Source organism: Scylla paramamosain, chromosome 28 (genome assembly GCF_035594125.1).
Source record: "Scylla paramamosain isolate STU-SP2022 chromosome 28, ASM3559412v1, whole genome shotgun sequence".
In the NCBI taxonomy this organism is placed as follows: Eukaryota; Metazoa; Arthropoda; class Malacostraca; order Decapoda; family Portunidae; genus Scylla; species Scylla paramamosain.
The window spans coordinates 4,685,799-4,708,835 of NC_087178.1; the positions used below are offsets into that span (position 1 = coordinate 4,685,799).

Genomic DNA, 23,037 nt, shown 5'->3' on the forward strand with positions numbered 1-23,037 from the left:
CCATCCATCCATCCACCCATCCACACACATCACAATCCCGCATCACCACAACCACCACCACCAAGACCGTTATTTCACACTAGCAAGTCGAGATTGTTGTTGTTTTTCAGAGTAGCAAGCAAGTGTTACCAAGTTCACCACGTTCACCTCTCCTTCCTTCCTCACCGGCGCGTCCCTCCCCGGCCTCAACTGATAAAGGGAGATAAGGGTTTGAAATTTTGAGTATTTTAAGCCTTTCCCAACCGTGTGTACTAACTGGTGGTGGTGGTGGTGGTGGTGGTCTGACGTGAGTTCAGGCTAGTACAGGGTGACGCAAAAGTCCAGGGCAATCGGTAATGTTACAGAATAGTTTGCAGGAGAAATTATGAAAAAAGGAAAGTACTATTACTACTACTACTACTACTACTACTACTACCACTACTACAATTCATATCTCCACAGTCGTTACAGATAATACCAAGCTTCTACTACTACTACTACTACTACTACTACTACTACTACTACTACCACTAATAATAGTTACTACGCTACTAACTCCCACAGGTGTCTGGTCGTATCAAGGTCTCATAATAGCAGGGATAGAAGGACCATCCCCATTTAGACCCCCCCTCCTCCCCATCGCCTCCCCACACCACACCATAGGTTGGTATAGGAAACTGAGGCCTCTTATTAACAGGTGTGCGCGGCTTCTATGGAGGGTGAGGTAGGGGGAAGGAGGGGGAAGGGGATGGTGGAAAATACAAGGGGGGCGGTGAGAACATGTGTGTGTGTGTGTGTGTGTGTGTGTGTGTGTGTGTGTGTGTGTGTGTGCAACAAAGGCACTCCACGCCGCTGCTGATTAGTGCCTCTTGTGCCAATGCATGAAAACACTTCACTGACACACACACACACACACACACACACACACAGTGACAATTACTACCTAAACCACCATCTTTTAGAAGTATACTCAATAAAAACCAAGAATATTCCAGTAATTAGTGATATTTCAGTGACCAAATTCATGAGATGAAGAGGCGCTGGACAACAAACTAACGAGGCAAGCAAACTCTATCATTCAATTACACTTCCATCCATCGCTAATAAGTAAAGAAAATTTGAAATGCGTAATAAAGGATATTTTCTTGATCTGTAACAATCCTGAGTGAGTTTTTTGAAGTTATACAGGAAAGATCAGATATTTTAACATAGAGAGAGAGAGAGAGAGAGAGAGAACCAATAAGCAGGATGCACAGACGGAAAGAATTAACACAAAGAAGTAACAATACAAGGATATACTATTTTTACAATCATTATCCTTTATCGCTGCATCCTATCCGTATTCCAAGGGCGTCCTGCATCCTGCCACCATCCTATGACGCGCCCTAATTCCCTTCCAACGCAAATATACCATCTATGACCCATTTCTTAACTATTCGTATCCTTCCGCTGTCTCAATAAAGGGATTTCCACACAAGGATAAAAGAAACGGATACATATAATTTATCGGATCCCACAGTACGCCTATCCTTCATATCCTATCCGTATCCTACACGTATCCTTCAATAGTTTCTACACTGCAATGAAAAGTCCTAATGGATAAAGTAGGGTTACTCTTCATCTATCAGGGCTTAAGGCATCCCAAAACCCTCTCATCATATCCTATTCCTATCCTGCACATATCCTAATAAAGAAACCAACACTACATGAACTAAAGGATAAAGAATTGTTATATTTCATCTATCTGGACTTAGGGCATCCTAGAATCCGCTTATCCTTCATCCTACCTCTCACTAACGTATCCTATTCGTGTCCTTCAATGAAAAGTTTACACACTACATAAAAGCTATAATGAATAACGGATACGGTTACTTTTCATCTATCAAGGCTTAGGGCATCCTAGAATCCGCCTATCACCCATCCTACCTCGCATTAAAGTATCCTATTGGTATCCTACACGTATCCTACAGAGGGAGGTTTCAAGGCACTTTCCCTCACAATTTTGGATAATCCTCTTGACTTCTTTATGGGGACTGGCACCTTCAGAGAGCCTTTTCTTCCGCCATTTTGTTGCCTGCGTCTCTCACAAAAACTAAACACACAAGTGAATAAATACCCTACAAAAAAAAATAAATATTCTACACATAAAACTGAAAATTAAAGCAAGGAAAATGTAAAGAAAATATATGATACGAGATCCCACTATTTTTACGATCTTCCTCTGCCCTGCACCCAGCCGCTCTCTGTCACTCTCCCCTGCACCGCCCGCCACCCGCCTCCTCACCTGTGGCCTACCTGTCCCTCTGTGCCGTGCTAAGCAGGTGTGCTGTATCCGGGAGTGCTAAGAGGAGCTTGGGCTGGTGCTGGTGTTAAGTGCTGAAGTTGGGTGGGTACGGATGGGTGGATATGGTTAAGTGGATGTTGTGTGGAGGGTATGGTGGATTGGGTATCAGTGGGCGGGTATTTTGATCACATATTGCTGGTCGGGTATAGCCGGGTGGGTATTACTGGTTGGGTATGGTTGGTCGGGTGTCCTCAGTCATGTAACATCAATTAATTCTACTCTCTCGGATAGTGATAAGCGGGGAGCTACTGTCGGGTACTGTCGGTGAGTCAGGTATTGGCACTACTCACTCACGGTCACCCGGCAGGAATCATACGTGCGCTACCTTCACACACACACACACACACACACACACACACACACACACACACACACACACACACACACACACTATTATCTCGACGGTTAGTTTGTGTTATCAGCGTGTAGATAACGAAGATAGTAAAATTACTCTTCCTAGCCTGTTACTCTCCCTAACCTGCTACTTTGCCCAGCTTGTTATTCTCCCTAGCTTAAGTTGCTCTTCCTAGCTTCCTAATCTCCCTGGACTGTTACTCTTCCTAGCTTCCTAATCTCCCTGGACTGTTTCTCTTCCTAGCTTCCTAATCTCCCTGGACTGTTTCTCTTCCTAGCTTCCTAATCTCCCTGGACTGTTACTCTTCCTAGCTTCCTAATCTCCCTGGACTGTTACTCTTCCTAGCTTACTAATCTCCCTGGACTGTTTCTCTTCCTAGCTTCCTAATCTCCCTGGACTGTTACTCTTCCTAGCTTCCTAATCTCCCTGGACTGTTACTCTTCCTAGCTTCCTAATCTCCCTGGACTGTTTCTCTTCCTAGCTTCCTAATCTCCCTGGACTGTTACTCTCCCTAGCGTAAGTTACTTTTGATACCTTGCTCTCTTGCCTCAGTTACTCTTCTGGCTTGTTACTTTTCTTGGTGTAATTTACTCTCCCTTGTTACTTTCCTTGATGTAATTTACTCTCTCTAATCTGTTACTCTCTCTAAGCTAAGCTACGCCTCTCACTAGATCACGTTCCGCCTAAGAAGTTCCTAGGAAGTTTGTCTCTCCCATTCCTAGTCTCTCTCTCTCTCTCTCTCTCTCTCTCTCTCTCTCTCTCTCTCTCTCTCTCTCTCTCTCTCTCTCTCTCTCGTACCTCACCTAGTAGTTCTATAGTTTGTATAATTCGTAATTTTACCAGTTAATTGTAAATGCACGAGAAAATGCACACAAAATTTAAAATAGAGAAAAAATTGATGCAGAAAGATTAAAATAAAGGTTGAGAAATTAAAGACCATTACTACTACTACTACTACTACTACTACTACTACTACTACTACTACTACTACTACTACCACCACCACCACCATCACTACAAACATTTAACACATCCTTTCACAATCCATTCTAAATTTCTTTCCTTCCATCTCTTCCACACCAACCACCTCCACTTCTCCACACCTTCCACACCTACAAAGCTCACCTGGAATCTACCTCCCCTACACCTGAGGACCCCTATAGTGACCCCTATAGTGACCCAGCCTCCTCCATATCTGCCTCCTATCACCCCTTGCCTCCCATCCCATAGGTTCACGTGACCCAACCCGTCTTATCATTACGATCTTGACTGCAAATACGAGAGAGAGAGAGAGAGAGAGAGAGAGAGAGAGAGAGAGAGAGAGAGAGAGAGAGAGAGAGAGAGAGAGAGAGAGAGAGAGAGAGAGAGAGAGAGGAGGTAGGCGGTTAACACATCCTCCCAAATTATTTCCTTATCTCTCTCTTATCGGCCATGTCTTATCTCTCAGCGGGCCACCTCGAGTACTGCTACTATCTGACGGACACCAAATACCAGCAGAAGGCGAGGCAGAAGTAGAAACAGATTTACTTAACCACTCACTTGGGCTCCTTATCCACCATAGGGGCAAAGCTTCCTTCTCCCATCTCCCATTTTCCCCCATGTAAAGCAACACCAAAGAAGAAGCAAAGACGTATCTCACTTCCCCTCGCTTCCCCTCCCTGTCCGTCCACCTCTCTCCTCTAAGCCAGCCTTCCTTTTCCCCTTGCCAATGTTTCCCCTTGTTACTGTCAAAAGGAACACCAAACAGCAGAAACAGAAGCAGAAACAGACTTCCCTCACTTCCCCTCACATCCCCTTTCTCTGTCTATTCCGTCCAGCCTTTCTTCTCATATTTTTCCCCTTGGTAGTATCTAAATGAACACTAAATACTGAAGAAGACCAAAGGCAGACTTACCCCCTTCCCTATCATTTCTCCCCCTCCGAGCAAGTCTTCCTCCTCTTTCCCTCCTTTTTTTCTTCCCCGTGTAGTATCTAAGGAAACAGCACAAGCAGCAGCAGCAGAAATACATCTTTCTTTTTCCCCTTGTTGTCTTCATTTCCCCCTCCTATGTGAGGAAACAGCAGAAGCGGAAACTCACCTGCCTTTCCCTCACATATCCCTTCGCTATCCACCCACTCATCTCTCCTCTAAGATTTTCTCCTTTTCCTCTCATTCCTCTTTTTACCACGCTAACTAGAAGAACAGCAAACATAGCTTATCTCCCTTCCCCTCACATTACCCTGCCCACCACCTCATCTCTCCTCTACGCAAGCCTTTCTCCTTTTTTCCCCTCGGCCGCAGTGTTACCCTTTGAGTATCAACCCTGTGAATACGGTAGGTGTCTTGTGTACTGTTGGACAAATATTACAAGATTTTACAAAGTTTCGCGATTCCTGTCTTCAAATCTATGAGCTACGTGTTGTCTAGTGAATTTCTAACTGTATGGGTCTCTATGTACTGTTACGAGATACAATAGACTTAATCAGATAAGTTCCAAGAAGCCATCCGGATCTCAAGGGTAAAGGATTCAATATTATTCAACCCTTTCATTGATGACACACGATTCCTTAATGTCAAACCAAGCCGGGACGTTTAATTTCTTCTACATCCGTCACTGAAGATTCTATTGGCTGCGTATCGGAGAATCTCATCTTTTAGTGTGTTTGCCTTTCTTGTGTTTGTAGTTTATAGAGTACTTTTAATGGTGTGGATCTCTGCATAAGGAGTGAAAGGATCTGGTTCTTGACGTGAAACTTAAATACCGTGGCCATCCGGATCTCAAGGGTAAGAGATAAGAATTCAATATTATTCAACTCTTTCATTGCTGACACATGGTTCCTTAATGCCAAACCACGCCGGGACGTTTCATTTCTTCTACACTACAGATTCCACTGGCTGTATACCGTAAAATCTTATCTTTTAGTGTGTTTGCCTTACTTGTGTTTGTAGTTTATAGGATACTTTTAATGATGTGGATCTTTGCATAAGGGGTGAAAGGGTTAATGTGATGAAGTAAAGAGGATCTGGTTCTTGACGTGAAACTTAAATACCGTGGCTTGTGAAGGTTTCCATTTGTCTATTGTTTGGACTGTATTGTTGAAGTATATAGGCCTGTGCTTCATCTTACAGCCTATATCGTTTCCTGCTGTGTAACTTTTCATTTCCTCTATTGTTTACATGTACGAGATAAGATTCCATTACCTATTATATTTATTTTTTTCTTTTTATGTAAGAGACACCGGCCAAGGGCAACAAAACAATAAAAAAAAAATAATAATAAAAAGGCCCACTGAGGTAACCTTCCCCAGTTAAAAGCGGTCGTCAAAATTCAAAGAACAAGCGTCTTGAAACCTCCCCTTTGAAAGAGTTCGTCAAAGAAAGTGTACAGGCAACGTACAGACGACAGGCCGATCTAGACCTTAAATATTACCGGCTGTAGTGAAAGTTTCCATTCCCCCTATTGTTTATTGTATAGGGTTACGGTAATCATGTTGTTAGTGCTAGGACATTTGAGACCTATAAGAGAAGATTGGACAGGTTTATGGATGGGGATAATAGATCGAAATAGGTAGGTATATTTCATACAGGGACTGCCACGTGTAAGCCTGATCGCTTCTTGCAGCTTCCCTTATTTCTTATGTTATGTTCTTACCTAGTGTATTACTGTATAGGCAGCGTATAGGCCGTCACCTCCTCTCCCACTACACCAGATGTTATTTGATGTATTACTAGTGTACAGGTTTGCATTCCACTACCTGTATTCGTGTATTTGTATTCAACTACCTATATACGTGGTGTTTTGGTTACAAGGGTTAAGGGCAGAGTCATTATGGAGCTTTCAAAGATTAGACAAATTTATACATGTGGATTACAGGTGCGGTATGTTTGTATTCTATGTATCAGATGTACAGAGGTGTTATACTTTCCACACAAGGGTTTAGTGCAGAATCTTCAGGGAGTTTTAAAAGATTAGACCAATTCATGTAAGCGGATGACAGGCTGAAATACGTAGGCATTTTGTGTACAGGGCCTGGCACGTGTAGGTACGAGTATGATGGCTTCTTACAGCTTCTTTTACCTTCTTTCGTTATATTCTAATGGCCGCCGTATCGCTAACTCCTGTATTAACTGTACCGATTATGTTTACTGATGTAACTGCACCATTTAAACCGATAATTAGGACAATTTTACAGATACCATTTTTTTCGATTACATAATTAGTGACTGTTTCTACCGATATTTGTTAGTGAACCGATATACACCGATACTTAAGAGAGAATTTACCGACACAGATACTCCGACGAAATATCCTTCACCGATAGAGATCCCGATACCTTGAAACGACAGAAGACTCCCCGATTTACCGATTCTTAAGGTTTCCACCGATATTTCTTACTAAGCCGATATGTACCGACACCGAAATGAGACTATTTACCGATACGAATACTAACATCAAATATTCCTCGCCGATACTCGTAAATGACCGGCACTTCCCCGATTTACCGATTTCAGTGTTTTCACCCGATATTTTACTAAACCGATATGTACCGACACTGAAATAAGACTACTGACATCAATACTCCCGTTATGTATTTCTCGCCGATACTTGCAAATTACACACACTTCTCCGATTTACCGATAAAAAGGCGCCGACACCGATAACCGATACGTACCCGACAAAAAACGGACCGTACGTACCACCAATACTAGTAAAACGGTACATTTCGGGCATTAACGGTACACCAAGTTACATTCTTTGGCCTCTGTAATATCAAGTACCGCCAAATAACGTTATACAAACAAATAATCAGCGCTGAGCATACCCAGGCACTCTTCCGCCAATCACAACGTCCCTTTGCAACCTTCCACCAATCAAAACCTTCCTATTCAGCCCTCCACCAATGGGAGCGTGGCACGAGGCATCCCTACCCAGTCCTGCGCCAATGACAACACCGGACCGCCAAGTCTGTTTAAATTTAAGTAATATCTACGCATTTCTTCTTTTCACGGTCTTTTTATTCACTGTTTATCTTGTTTTCTCCTTTCCCAGCTGTCTTATTTACATACTTGTCTTCTAGCTCTCTCAGCACGGTAATTCCAAGGCCCGTCTTCTTTTTCATTATCTTTTCATGCACTTTTCCTCTTGTTTTCTCCTTTTCCAGCTGTCCATTTGAATCCTCCCAGCCGTTTTCTTATTCTACCTGTCTATCGCTCCCTCATTCTACCTGTCGCATGAACGGTAATATAGCCGGTCTACTTTTTAAACTCTTTTTAATCATTATTCTTCTTGGTTTATTCCTTCGCTGCTGTTTAATTGATGCTGCAGGCTGTTTTCTTATTCTACCTGTTGCATGCAAGGTAATATAGCCTGTCTTCTTTTCATGGTCTCTTAATCATTGTTCATCTTATTTTCTCCTTTCCAAGCTAATTCATTCTTTTCATCTTCTAATTCTACCTGTCGACTATTTCCTCATCCTGCCAGTCTTATTATGTACGGTAATATAGCCTGTTTACTTCTTATGGTCTTTTTCATCACTATTCTTGTTGTTTTCCTCCTTAACAGCTGTCTATTTGATCCTGCAGGCTGTTATCTCATTCTAATTGTACAAGCCGCTTACGATATACATATCCTCCACTGCCTACATCCCAACACGTTCTCACATTTTGAAACACTCACAAGGAATATTTTTCAAAGGGCGTTGTTAAGTTCTCGGATATTTTCCCTTCTTTAAACTATCACTAGAATCATTCACGCCAGACAAAAGCTCCTACACGCGCGCGCACATAAGCCTATATTTTGACACAATAGCTCTCATAAGGACTATTTCAAAGGCAACTGCTATGATGATTTAAGTTTTCGTAGGTATACTTCCCATTAGCAATGCAGAATCCGTGTTCAAACCATCACTTGAACCATGAAAATACCCTCAAAAGATTTTAATTCTAGCTTTCATAAGGAGTGTTTTCAAAGTAAACTGTTACGATTATTGAAGTCTTTGTGGGTATTTTTTTCCATCACCAGTGCAGAATCCTTGTTAAACTATCACTCGAATCATAAAAATACCCTCGAAAGATTTTAATTCTAGCTTTCATAAGGAGTGTTTTCAAAGGGAAATGTTACGATTATTAGTCTTTGTGGGTATTTTTTCCATCACCAGTGCAGAATCCTTGTTAAACCATCACTAATCATGAAAATACAACTGAAAGACCTTAACTATCTTGCATAAGGAGTATTTTCACAGGACACATGATTACTAAAGTTATCGTGTATTTATCCCATCATCACAGCAGCATCCTTGTTAAACTATCGCTTCAATCTGGAAAATACCCATGAAAATCTATGAAATTCCCAAACATGCGTAACTAGAGAATGCGGTTCATTGACAGAAATCGCGTCCAAGTTGTACCGTAATGTAATCTTTTGTTTACCTTTTCATTTTACGTGTCTGAGTGCCTGCCCGCCTCACTTCCCTCTCTCTCTCTCTCTCTTCTACCCTCACCCCCGCCCCCCCTTCCCTTGCACAACGCACCCAACTTGTTTACATCAAGACCCGCCCGAGGTGTGTGACTCGGCCCACTGCCCAAGCACCGCAAGTACACCAGGCACCGCCGCGTGACCTCGTTCCTGACGCGCCACAAATACCTGCCAATTAGTCAATCAATTGGTGACCCTTACATTCTTGTATGCCGAAGAATGTAAATACATAAAGGTCAGGCAGGAAAAATGGAGGTTCTACTTTTTTTCTTGAATTTATGGGGATTAATTTAAATGATGTTTTAGTTTTTAATCCACAAAGATTATCTACTCTGCTTCAACGTTAACTTTCTTTTTTACCTGCTCAAAATATACTTTCCCTCAGGCTAGTCTACTCCTTTCCAGAACCCAAGACTAGAATCTACTCTTCTCCAGAACCCAAGGCCACAGTCTACTCTTGCTACACACACAGCCACAATTTACTCTCCCCCAGAACCCAAGGCCACAATCTACTTTTTCCTGAGAACTCATGCCCTAAAATCTACTTCATAACCAAATCCACAATCTACTCTCCTCCTGAACTCAAGGCCCCAAATCTACTCTTTCAAGAAATAAACAAGAGTAACAGTACAAGAATGGAAAAGTGAAAAGAGGAGGAGGAAAAAGGATCACTTGTCATAATGAGGACTGTGGTAACAAGTAGTAGTAGTAGTAGTAGTAGTAGTAGTAGTAGTAGTAGTAGTAGTAGTAGTAGTAGTAGTAGTAGTAGTAGTAGTAGTAGGTTATAATTTGCAGAAGTATTGTTGCAGTATCAACAAAAGCAGTACCTAGCATCACCACCACAAACATTAGCACAAACACACTCCCTTGTCACTCAACCCTTCACAACCAGTACACAACACACCCACCAGCACCCAGGGCATGACTACAGACTCACCATCCGAGACCCAACACACTCTTCCTTTGAAAACATCACACCATCCTTAAAACACACATCTTTCTCTCCCTCTCTCCTTACCCACAATCCACCACACATCACCCCACACCAACACTTTATTTCCTGAATTGTTTGCATATATATAAGTCATCAATGTGCATTACAGGGCTATTAATATTAGCAGATCAGTCTCCATCCTCAATACAGAATCATTCACCATCTCCTGTGCTTAAATTTCATACAAATCAGAATATGTATATACAAATCTGCCACTCGTACAATGGCCAAATATATCAAAGGCAGTCATATTTAAGGTTATGTTCAATATTTCTTTTTACGTCATGTTTCCTTGTGTCACTCTAACTGTTACCCACTTGTGTGTTTCCGAATCCCATAAAGAGCAGGTATGTTGTGTATGCTAAATAATTCTCTTGACAATTTACACACAACACAAACAGGGAGACTGCTTCCATTACTATTGAGTACATACATCCACGTTAAATCTTTATAAATCACTCGGCAACGTTCCCTATTTAAGTCTGGGAAATAATGGGGACTACAGTATTAATCTCACCTACACGCACACACAAGATTACTGCACCGCTGCCATTTAGCTGTCAATATTCAAGAGTATTTATTACCCAGGTGACAAATGGGTATTTCTGATTGATCTACTCGCTAACTGGCACAATGATCCTCAGCGCTGACATCCTAACTATATCCCATACCTCAACAATCTTCACAACCCATATACCACATACAAAAAGGGGCACCAGACATATACAATACATTAAAAAGTAACCGTACAATTTTTGGAGACCTGGGAAGTGGTGCCACAATGAACAGCTACCATTGCTTCAGGTTGAATAATGAACATGGATGTATATGTTGCTTATAACAATACAGATCCCAATGAGAAGTATGCCTTATTCCTAGTACACATTCACACACTTCATGCATCACATATATCCAAACAACAACATTCATTCTTAACATTCACTTATGTAAATGTCCTTACTGCATTATATTCCTACAGATATCTTTTGTGGTGGCTTGAGAATGTGGCATAATCATATTTTCTAAGCTCAACTACCTAAACTTCTAACAGCACCTTGCCAAGACAGTACTCCAAGGGAAATATATTAATGTTTAAACTCATTTTGTATAGGCCTAAAAGTTCAAAGGATGGAGTTACAGAATACACCACCAACTCCTCACCAACACAAGTAGAACATTTTTACCCTTCAGGAGTTACAAAATATGCCATCAACTCGCCGAGATAACAACTCCAAGAAATCAGTATCAAACTTTAAACTCTATTTTGTACATACCAAAAGGGATGGAGTTACAAAATACACCACCAACTTCTCACCAAAGACAGCTAGAAATGAAAAATATTGAACTTTAAACTCTGTACTTTGCATAAGCCTAAAAATTTAAACAGAGCTTAGAAAATACACCTAGTTATTCATTCTCCTGACACTATAGAAGATACAGTTAGTATTCATATATCTACACCTTTGATCAGGTAGGACAGCCTCACAGATCACCATAATAACCAAGCCAGCATCACACACTTATCAAAACCCAGTCAACAACACATCATAGCATCTTTCATCCCTTCCACAAGTTTATCAGAGGCAGCACAAGGGCAAACAATAACACAAGGCACAGGTTAACAGGGCCAAATCTTACATACCTTCTCCCTGTAGCAAGTGACAGATGCACAGGTATTTACTTCTCAAAACACTGACTAGATACTGTACGCTTCACTAATTCTTTATCTTGCATCTATTTCTCTATTTCCTCTAAACATTATATTGAATCAAATGCAACTTGAGGCTTGTGGTCATTTATGTTGCTTCTTTTACGGCACACACAAGAGCAAAGCACCACCACCACCCGCACCTCCAATACTCTTCACGATGCTCACCGATCCCTCGGGGTCCTGCAGCAGCTCCCTCTTCAAAGCTAAGGTTGTGTTACTTACCTGAAAAGAAAGAAGACAAGATTTAAGTACATCAGATCAAGTGACAGTAGAAATCTGTACTGCTTATCATGGAATATTCTAACAATACTAGCTAATATTTATCTATTTTTATTTTTTTACTCTAAATAACTCAGAAATAGCAAACTTTGATAACTCAGCTTCCCGAGCCATCATAAGAATAGCACAAATTTATCTTTGTCAATCTTAATAATTCTTATAATATATGAAGTAAAATGCATCCTCCCATAACTGAAAAGCAACAATCCCACACTACTGTCATCCAATGCATAATGAGACCCCTGCACCATAGTACCTCATGATATGGGAACATTTCCATTGTCTAAAAATGGATCAGTAGGTGCCCAAGTACCCCACCCTTAGTCTGTCAAACATAAGGTCAGGAAATGAATCATACAACCCCAAATCATAAATGTGGTGTCCATCACCAAGCTGTTTCCCTTCATATCAACCGAGTTTAATAAAAAGAACATACAAACATGAGTACAACTGCTGCAAATGTAGCAAGAAGTAATTCTACATAACATGTAACATCACAAACTGATACAACACACCAAGACCTGACACCTCTGCAACGTACCCCACAAATACTAAAAATGAGACAAATTAGCATCTTCACACTTTATACTGTCCTAAAATTAACTAACTTTAACTCACATTCAAAACTGTGGCAAGTCAAATAAGGATGTCCGATACCAAAATAAGTTGAAACATAAAAAGTTATAAAATTTGAAGTTGCACTTTACTAGGAAGTGCACTAAACCCACTGCATTAGTGAGAGCCATTCCACAGTGGTTCACCTGGCCCAAGTGGCTGCCTCTACTTTCAGTGCCACGACACAACATTGCACTGCAGAAGTGTTAGGCATCAGCACTTTTTTCTTTGACGTCCGCTGCCGTGTATTAACTCTCAACCAAAAAGAATACCCAGGTTCTACTGTATTGCTCAAGGCTTACATGAACCTACATTAAACTAACCTGACCCAACATTGCTAGTGGAATAATTTGGGTTGAATGACATTAATTCATTAAACCTAACTTCATCTTATTTCCATTAAAAAGGAACAAATCTAAATACTAACTTTAAAATCTTTGAAAACTTAACATCAATCCAAGACTGACACTTCCATTCCTCTATATTATAATTAAATAAAAATCATATTAAAAAAAATTTCTTTCCTTAATTATGTTTGAGGATAAATTCTTTTAAGTCCCTGCCAGAAAGAAAAAATCTCACATGTCTACTATCTTATACCAACAAACTAATCACTGTTTCAATGCACTGTACCTTAAGTGACCTGTATAAGCAATGTAGCATCTGACCACTTGACACACACCTTTGCATCCAATCAACAGCTGACCGGGCATGAAAAATAAATGGGACAAGCACACCTGCCATTCAAACATTTATTGTACCTCAGAAATGCATTCATTTTCCAAAATGCATGTTACTGTATAACCCTTCACCTCCATCTACATATCCCACGCACACTGGCACCACCAATACACCTCTCATGACATCTGCAGCAGGTACACAAACACCTGGACAGAATCATCCACTTCTAACCGCATTTCAAAGATTTCTGTCACCTGACCGCTCTTCGGCGTTAATGTGGGGACTTATGACTTATTGCTACCCCTGGGGAGCTGAGGGTGAGGCTGGGGATGTGTGTGGGCATGGGGTTAGGGTCACGGCTAACACGAAGGGGCAAGCGCTGACATGACTATGCAGCTTGTGACTTTGGGTGCAAGAGGGAGCGAGATGCGTGCTGCAATGCGTGGTGCAGGAAGCAATGCAGGGCCACGGCGGCCTGCACACACCTAACAGAGCCCCATGCCAGGCCCTGAAAGGTGGCATGAGGGCCTAGGGAATGGCACGTCGGGGGCAGAGGCTGACATGAGGGGGCAGGGACGGACAACACACATCCCCACGTCAATACACACGGGCCAAGGGGACCTCACCACCAATCTTTTCCTGAGCCAAATTAACAAGTCCTAAGCCTTACAAGCCCCCAGGGGTCAACCATAGGCCGGCAAATGCCATGCATTTTCACCGGGGACACCAGCATGAAAGTCTAGGGGGTCAAATAGAAAAAATTTTGATAAGATTCCCAGGTGAGAGGGCCGCCTGCCATCTTGGTGGAGCGCCCCGCCGCCCGCACACAGCCCTGCACGCCGCCCACACGGCTACCTCGCCCCGCCCGCCGCCCCCACCACACCGTCCCTACATTCCTCCACACGTACTTGTCTGGCCCTGTTGCGAGCTATCCTCTCCGCCTTCTCTATCAGCCATGGTCCTGCTTAACACTCGACCGCCGGAGACACACCACCCAAACCTCAACTATGTATTCCTCCGCCGACGACCGCATAATAAATCGTCTAGACAATATCATGCGTCTCAGAAACTAGTCCCCCTCAGCTGCTGGACGCTTTCTTACATTATTCCCTGCGATTTTCCTCACAGACTACCTGGGTATTGAATTGCAGTGGGAATTTACTTCATCGGGTGTGCTTGTGGAAGTAGTGCGTGCGTGTATGAAAATTTCCATGTGAGAAACTTGTGACGTCATTTGGCGACATAAACAAATTCCCACGTGGTCAGGCTGACCTGTAGTGACCACGTGACCCGTGTTTTGTGGTACTGTAGACCGTGTAAGTCACCCTCGGTCTCGTAATATGACATCGGAATGCGTACGGTTGCTTTTGAGAGCGTTATGAAGGGATGCTAATTCGAGGCATGCAAACTAAGATCCTACATTCATAGTTAATGCGAGACTAAACAATAGAGAATAAACAAATTGGGTGGAATACTGGCATTGAGTTACTAAACGATAGCAGGGATGAGGAATATCAAGTGAAGGACGAGCAGGCCAAGACATTCCTGGAGTGAGCGCAGTGTAGCAGCTCCCGTCCTGCACCAAGCTTCGGCCCAGTGAGCTCATCCGTCCTGCCCGCCAGCCCTGCCTCTCCCTGCCACCTGCCCCAGCGTGCCTCTAATCGTACCCTGCTTTACTACATTCTTACAGCAGCAGACTCAAATAGGATTTTCTGACCATAGTTTCGTTTGTTTGAATTATATAATTAGGTTGTTATTACGTGGTAAATTTGTGGATTGCTTGTATGGTTTGTTGTTTTCCTTAATTTATGTTTGTATTCCTTCTTTTCTTCTTTTTCCTGTCGACATGTTTACATTATTTTTTTCTTTTTTCTGTGTAGAATAATACATGAAAACAAAATATGTGATTATATTTTAACTTTCAAACCGGTGACTTATTAAACTGTCTTACTAAAACTTTGTTCTTCGCTCATACAAACTCAATAAGATGATTTTTCATACGTAAAATTTTATCTTTCATCAAATCACTGTTCTTCCGTGTAATGATCCCATTATTTTGCGTGTAAGAATAAAATGAAAGATACAAGTTTGGTATAAATTATCAAATATTTGGTTCTAGACTTATTAATACCTTTGCACTTGAAGACAATTTGATAAGGTGATAATTTTGATTACCTATGAATACCAGATATCTACATAATTCACTAAGTGCATATACATTTTGCAAAGTACACGTCCCGCGTTTAGGCTTTTCAGAGTACAATAGTTAGTCATGAAATATATCGCCTCGTTTTCTATAAAGCAGTCTTCCATGTAAGAAGGCCCTAACTCCGCTGTCCTTCATTACACACACAAACACATTCCCTGTCTCTGTCTCTCTCCCTACCTCTTTCTTAACATGGCTGGCTGCACCATGAATTAATGACACTTATTTATCATCTATAGTATCCTTCCTTGCACACTTAAGGTAATATCTTTGAGAAAAAGCAAATATAGATTAAGTTAACATATATAACTAGGTAGATATAATCACGCACACACACACACACACACACACACACACACAGAACAAGGGTATATCATAATTATCTAAACCCACAGTTCATATAAAGCTTAGATACCTTTATTATATAAGTATTTCCATGTTCTTCCGCCACAACCTGGAAAGAAAAGCGAAAAACATAATTTGAGTTCGAGTAGAAATAATAATAACAATCCGTACTATATTATAATATAATTCTAACCAAAATTGAAAAAGGTACTACAACTCTTGGAATGAAAAAAAAAAATAATAATAATAATAAAGATTCGAGCTAGTATTTTGAAGCAATCTGAACCTTTATGAGAAAACAGATAGCCAGATTGTCAAGGGTATTTCCCCACTAATGATGGTGAAATCTTTGCCCTTACAATGCGATACGGAACAATTCATAGCACTAAAGGACTATGGAATCTTTGTTAGCGTCTACAAAAAAAAGAAGAGGATGAAAAGACTAGATTTTGCAATTTCCAGCCGGTGCAATGATTGGAGGTGGCTACAAAACCAGAAAGGACGTCTCAGAATGGTTAATAATTGAAGAAAGATGTGTTAAAAAGCAGTGAAATGCTTAAAGTATCATCATAAATCATGAAACCAACCTTGAAAGTCGCGGTAGCTTCCCTTCGAGCGTGTTCAAGTGGAGATGAAGCACACAACGTTTCGGAATGCTGCGGCAGGATTAGTGGATAAATAACACATGAGGATCGGCAGGAATGGGATCGAAGGGGACAGAAAGAGATGGTATCGAGAAGAGGTTTTCGAGATGTCTGAAGTTTACTTCGTGTAGTAGTGGTAGTAATAGTAGTAGTAGTAGTAGTAGTAGTAGTAGTAGTATAAACAAAATGGAAATACCAAGTTGTTTTCATCTAATTTATAAATATTTTACCTTATCTTGTCATTCACAGTTCCTTACAGTATTACTCCATTTAATCTTACCTTATAATTACCCGTTTTCTTTCTTCCTTTTCTTCTTCTTTTTGATTATAAAAAATATAACATACTTATCGAAACGTGGATAATTTTACGTAAGAGGAAATTCGTAACATCCTAAACTGAAGTGAGCAAGATGACTTTAATATTTTACAAGAATGTGAGGACTGCTCTTATATAACAGGACGTGAGGAGTTTTTACATGTTTCAGAAAGAAAAGAACACTTTTGTCATAATCCAGTAAGGAAGGGATCTTTTTTTTTATATTTTAGAAGGGAGAGAGGATTTATTTGACATATTTCAGAGAGGAGAGGATTTATTTTTGTCATATTTCAGAGAGAAGAGAGAATTTTTTGTCATATTTCAGAGAGAAGAGAGAATTTTTGTCATATTTCAGAGAGAAGAGAAAATTTTTTGTCATATTTCAGAGAGAAGAGAGAATTTGTCATATTTCAGAGAGAAGCGAAGATTTTCTGGTCATATTTCAGAGAGAAGAGAATTTTTTGTCATATTTCAGAGGAGAGGATTTTTTTTTTGTCATATTTCAGAAGGAAGCGAGGATTTTCGTCATATTTCAGAGAGAAGAGAGGATTCTTGTCATATTTCAGAGAGAAGAGAGGAGTTTTGTTCATATTTCATAGAGGAGAGAGGATTTTTGTCATATTTAAGAGAGAAGAGAGGATTTTTTCTTTTTTGTTCATATTTCAGAGAGGAGAGAGGATTTTTGTCATATTTCAGAGAGAAGAGAGGATTTTTTCTTTTTTGTTCATATTTCAGAGAGGAGAGAGGAGTTTTCTTATTTCGTGAGATTATTTTCTTATCATTCGTAAATTCGCATGACTATTTTTTATCTAACTTCGTAAAATTTAATAACATTTCCTACATTTCGGAAAGATGTGTATTCTTGTTTCCTTATTTATATTCATTTATTTATATCATTACCATCATTATTATCTAACCGTCTTAATCCCATACATTTATTCCTATACCACACGTTTACTTACATGCATAAATCATTGCTGAGCCGAGGCATGAGTAAAAATAGAGGATAATGAGATGAGAGCGGAGTAATCATGAAGTAACCATACCTGAGAGGGCGGGGTGGGGCGGAGCGGGGCGGGGCAGGGGCAAGAGGCAAGGTGGGGCGGGGCAGAGAGACAGGGTGTGGCTCTTTCGTGTTACTTCATTACGTTTATATATATTTTTTTTATCTATCTTGACTACGTTGTGCAGATGTTTTTTTTTCTTTTTCGTCTATCTAATTCTTATGAGAGGAGGAGGAGCAGGAGAATTAAAAGCAGACGATAAGGAAGAAAATGAGGATAAGGGACAAAAAAATAAAATCGGAATTGGAATCATGGGAACAGGAAGAAGAAAAAAAAAAGGATGGAAGAAAATGAGGAATCGGAGTCAGAGGAACAGGAGAAACTAGGATAAAAAGGAGAAACAGAAGGAACTAAAATAACGAATGGATAAGAAAGTAACAAGGAGAAAAGGAATAGAATAAGGAAGAGTAGAAGATTAAAATTAGAGAGGAGGATTTGAAATTGTAAAAGAAGGAACAGGGAGAGATAAATGTAAGAAGACGAAAAGGGAGGAAGAAAATGAGGAAATGAGGTAAAAGGAGGAACAGGGAGATAAAATAGAAAGAAAGGAGAAATGGAAGGAACTGATGTAAAGAAGGGATAAGCAACAGAAAAGAAGAAGAAAAAGAAGGAGGAGGAGGAACAGGAGAAGGAACTGAGATGAAAAATGAAGAGTAGGGAGAGAAAATAGAAGGATACGAAGAGGAAGGAAGAAAATAAAAAAAATAGATGAGAAGTGGAGGAAGAGGAAGAAAAATGGAAAGGAGGAAGCAGAACAATGTCAGATAAGAAAAAAAAGAGGAGTAGGAAGAGAGAGCAGTGAAGAAGGAACTAAGATGAAAGAAAAAGAACAGGAGGAGGAGGAGGAGGAGGAGGAGGAGGAGAAGGAGAAGGAGGGGGAGGAGGAGGAGATGAAAAAGGAAAAATAGAAGAAAGAGACGAAAATTAAAGTAGAAGTAGTAGAAGAAAACTGAAGAGGAGGAACTGAGATAAGAAAAAGAAGCGAATAGAGGGCGAACAGAAAGGAAGCGAAGGAAAAGGAGAGAATGAAAAGAAAAAAAGAAATAGAAAAAATGAAATAAAAAGTAGAAGAAAAAAAGGAGAGGAATCCAGATGAAAAGTAAGAAGGTACGAAGATAAAAGAGAAAAGGAGAAGGAGACGGAGGAGGGGCAGGAGGAGGAGGAGAAGGAAAGGAAGGAGAAAGATGGCCGCGTGTGCTGTCTTTGCCTTGTCACGAGTAAGACAGAAGCCTGGGTAATATTTCATGAGCCGCCGCTGCCGCCTTCTACAAAAATAATGGCGCCATTTTTTTCTCGCTTTTTTTTTTTTTTTTTGCGTTTTCTCTTTTTTTGTATATCCCATTTTTCTTCTCTGCTTTTGTCCTTTTCTTATTTTGTTAGTGTTTGTTTATTCTTTTTAATGTTTTTTTTTATTCATCTTTTACTTTTCATTCTTCTTTATATTTTACTTGTTTTTTTTTATTTGCCCTTTTTACTTATTTTATTTATTTACCTATCTCCCATTTACTTTTCTTATTTTTACTCGTTTTCATTAATTTATGTTTTTACTTAGTTTTAATTACACTATTTTTTTTCTTTCTTCTTTTTTTCTAACTAATTTCTCTTCATCCTTTTTTTTATAATGCTGGAGGGCTACCGGCCAAGGGCAACAAAAATCCAATAAAAAAAAAAAAAAAGAAAAATAGGTCCACTGAGATGCCGGTCCCTGAACAGCGTCCAAACCAGTAGTAAAAAAAATTGAAGGATAAGTATTTTAAAACTTCCCTCTTGAAAGAATTTAAGTCATAGGAAGGTGGGAATACAGAAACAGGCAGGGAATTCCGGAGTTTATCAAAGAAAGGGATGAAAGATTGAGAATACTGGTTAACTCTTGTATTAGAGAGGTGGACAGAACAGGGGTGAGAGAAAGAAGAAAGTCTTGTGCAGCGAGTCCGCGAGAGCACGCAGGTAGCAAGATCAGAAGAGCAGTTAGCATGAAAATAGCGGTAGAAAATAGCTAGAGATGCAACACTGAGGCGATGAGAAAGAGGTTGAAGACAGTCAGTTAGAGGAGAGGAGTTGATGAGACAAAAAGCTTTTGATTCCACCCTGTCTAGAAGAGCGGTATGAGTGGAACCTCCCCTTCCCCCCACAAAGACATGTGAAGGAGGTTCTATACATGGACAGATAAGGCCCCTATATATAGTTAGCAGCTGGAAGGGTGAGAAAAACTGGCGGAGACGTCTCAGAACGCCTAATTTCATAGAAGCTGTTTTTAGCTAGAGATGAGATGTGGAGGTTCCAGTTTAGATTATAAGTAAAGGACAGACCGAGGATTTCAGTGTAGATGAGATGACAGTTGAGTGTCATTGAAGAAGAGGGGATAGTTGTCTGGAAGGTTGTGTCGAGTTGATAGATGGAGGAATTGAGATTTTGAGGCAATGAACAATACAGGTTTGCACTGTCCCAATCAGAAATTTTAGAGACCAGAAGTCAGGCGTTCTATAGTTTCCTTGCGTGAACTGTTTATTACTTTTAGTTATTTACACTTCACTTCCTCGCCTCCTGTTAGTTTCCTGAGCGGCGATGTGAATTATTTTGAATTTGAATTACTTTGACGTAAAACATGAACACTAGTCTCCAAAACACTAAAGTCTTCTCTTACTTACTATAATATGACAAGAATACATACGTATGCTAACACGTATGCTAACACGTATGCTAACACTCCAAAGAAAAGATACATTGTCATAGAATTTGCTTAAGAAAATAACGTGTAGGGAAATCAACAATAAAAAGGGAAGAAGAAGAAGAAGAAGAAGAAGAAGAAGAAGAAGAAAAAGGAGGAGGAGGAGGAGGAAGGAAGGAAGGACACACAAAAATACATAATAATTCCATGATAGTGAAAATCTGCGTATTATTACCTGCGTTTACCTGTCCAGCTTTAGCATTACTCATCCTCTTCCCTCCTCCTCCTCTTCCTCCTCCTCCTCCGCCGCCTCCTCCTCCTGCATACCTTGAATACCAGACAGGTGAGCAAGTAGGAGGAGGAGGAGGAAGAGGAGGAGGAGAAGGAGGAGAGGCACCCACATATATACACGCTTGGCATGTATACTTCTTTACATATACAGAATAAATCTCTCTTTCTCTGTGTATGTACTCATACATACACATACTCGTACATATCCTTTTGTACATGCACAGAAGAATGCATGGTCGAAGGTGGCAAAGAATAAACTCATAAATTGACTGATAAATAAACAAATATATATATATATATATATATATATATATATATATATATATATATATATATATATATATATATATATATATATATATATATATATATATATATATAAGAAGAAAACAGAGAAGCAGAGGAGTTCCAGATTCCGAAAGGCAAAAAGTACCTATCTCTGGGGACACGGGTATCAAATTATAAGACGAAGCGGCCATAATACATAAGGATGAAAGACAAAACCTCAATGTACGATAATTACAGTACGACGTCATAAAGCTCGCTACTGGAAGGATAAACTCGCTGGTTCGTGACAACGCCTTAATTTGAGGGCACGTCTGCGTCAAACTGAGACTCCATCGTGGTGGGGCGGCGTGATGTATTGAGAGAGAGAGAGAGAGAGAGAGAGAGAGAGAGAGAGTACTACAGTAGAATCGCGTGATCGTTCCCAAGAAGCGATCCATACTACAAACGGACCCAAGAGAGAGAGAGAGAGAGAGAGAGATCCTCGATTCTGCTCGCTCCCCCAGTGCCTCTCTCTCTCTCTCTCTCTCTCTCTCTCTCTCTCTCTCTCTCTCTCCCTTTTATTATTATATAATACGCCGGGTATTTATCAACATCATCCTAAAATTACCACGAAATTAAAATTAAAAACGAAACTGACTCACGTAAGTAAAACAATAATTTTGCTCAATAATAAAGAAGTGGGCAAATCAATTAAACAATAAGATAGTGAGTAAATAAATACAACTGATTTTTTTTTTTTTCACAATTAGTACTTTCTTCAGTCTGCGCTTTCTTGTGTTTGTGAGGTGACTGTATAACTGTACTGTTGCCATAGATCAGTATAGTTTAGAAACACCTGTTGAGTACGCTCGTATCCCCTCGAGACTTTGTGTACCACGAATGCCGCACGTACCCCGTGGTGATGTAACAGAGAGAGAGAGAGAGAGAGAGAGAGAGAGAGAGAGAGAGAGAGAGAGAGAGAGAGACTTTAACCCTTCATCAGGATATAACACACACACACACACACACACACACACACACCCCTGTCATCAAACTCCCTTGATGGCTGCTTGCTCGCTGTATAAAGACAGGTACGTAACTCATAGTGGAACTCATAAACATTAGCGAGGTGCTTCCGCCATCTAAATACGACACGTCTTATCAAAATCACACCGTCCTCTTTCGGTAAGCTTTCGAACTATAGATGATTTGGCGACTACGGTGAAGCAGCTGTTGTGTGTTTCTGACCCACTGCCGATGGTTGGTAATAATATATGAAGCTTCGTGACGCGTAGGGAGGGAATCCATTAACGCCCAATCTCTTCGGTACAGGACGCCAGTGTGCAGCAGGCCATATCGGCAGGCGAGAAGCCCTATTATTATACAATATAATGGAGAGAGAAGTGTGTTGACGAATCCTCTGTGAAGTTCTGCTTAACAGCATTGTTTGGTCGCCGGCAACTCCTTGGCGACGCGTGTCACAGTGACATGTCCGTTATGATAAGCTGTGTTGAAAGTTAAGCCGGAAAGCAGTCATGTCTATCCCTTCTAAAAGCCTGTCCACATTACCGGGCAGTGCTTGACGGACACTACTGCAGGCTGTGTTTACCAAAACCTGTTAGGCTGCCATGCTCCAGTTACTGCCTGATCGCGGGTTAGTTGGGTAAGAGGGCAGTTCATGTTATTCATTAGTCAACTGCAGATTTGTGCTGTCCTATCCGTTCATTATCCCGTCAAAGTTATTTTATTTTATTTTATTTATTTATTTATTTATTTAATCTATTTTTTCTGTGTGTGTGTGTTTTACTCAAGAATTATATTAT

At 40.4% G+C, this 23,037-nt stretch overlaps 2 protein-coding genes across 32 annotated transcripts in view; one reads left to right on the top strand and one right to left on the bottom strand.

Moving 5' to 3' along the window:
* The window catches only part of LOC135114746 (transcriptional activator protein Pur-beta-like), a 113,958-nt gene extending 99,502 nt beyond the window's left edge, over positions 1–14,456 (bottom strand). For 2 of the 7 annotated variants that reach the window (XM_064030764.1, XM_064030754.1), the window contains exon 1: positions 14,322–14,456. In XM_064030764.1, coding sequence (XP_063886834.1) covers positions 14,322–14,370 — 49 coding nt within the window. In that variant the 5' untranslated portion in view covers positions 14,371–14,456. The remainder of the gene's footprint in view (positions 1–14,321) is intronic. The other 5 variants (XM_064030759.1, XM_064030757.1, XM_064030768.1 and 2 more) reach the window with 4 other exon arrangements.
* Positions 14,457–22,540: 8,084 nt separating this feature from the next.
* The window catches only part of LOC135114754 (longitudinals lacking protein, isoforms A/B/D/L-like), a 54,835-nt gene continuing 54,338 nt past the window's right edge, over positions 22,541–23,037 (top strand). For 9 of the 25 annotated variants that reach the window (XM_064030786.1, XM_064030790.1, XM_064030793.1 and 6 more), the window contains exon 1: positions 22,542–22,877. In XM_064030786.1, the coding sequence (XP_063886856.1) occupies positions 22,843–22,877 (35 nt within the window). In that variant the 5' untranslated portion in view covers positions 22,542–22,842. Of the gene's footprint in view, positions 22,878–23,037 lie in introns of all 25 variants that reach the window. The other 16 variants (XR_010275663.1, XM_064030806.1, XM_064030794.1 and 13 more) reach the window with 5 other exon arrangements.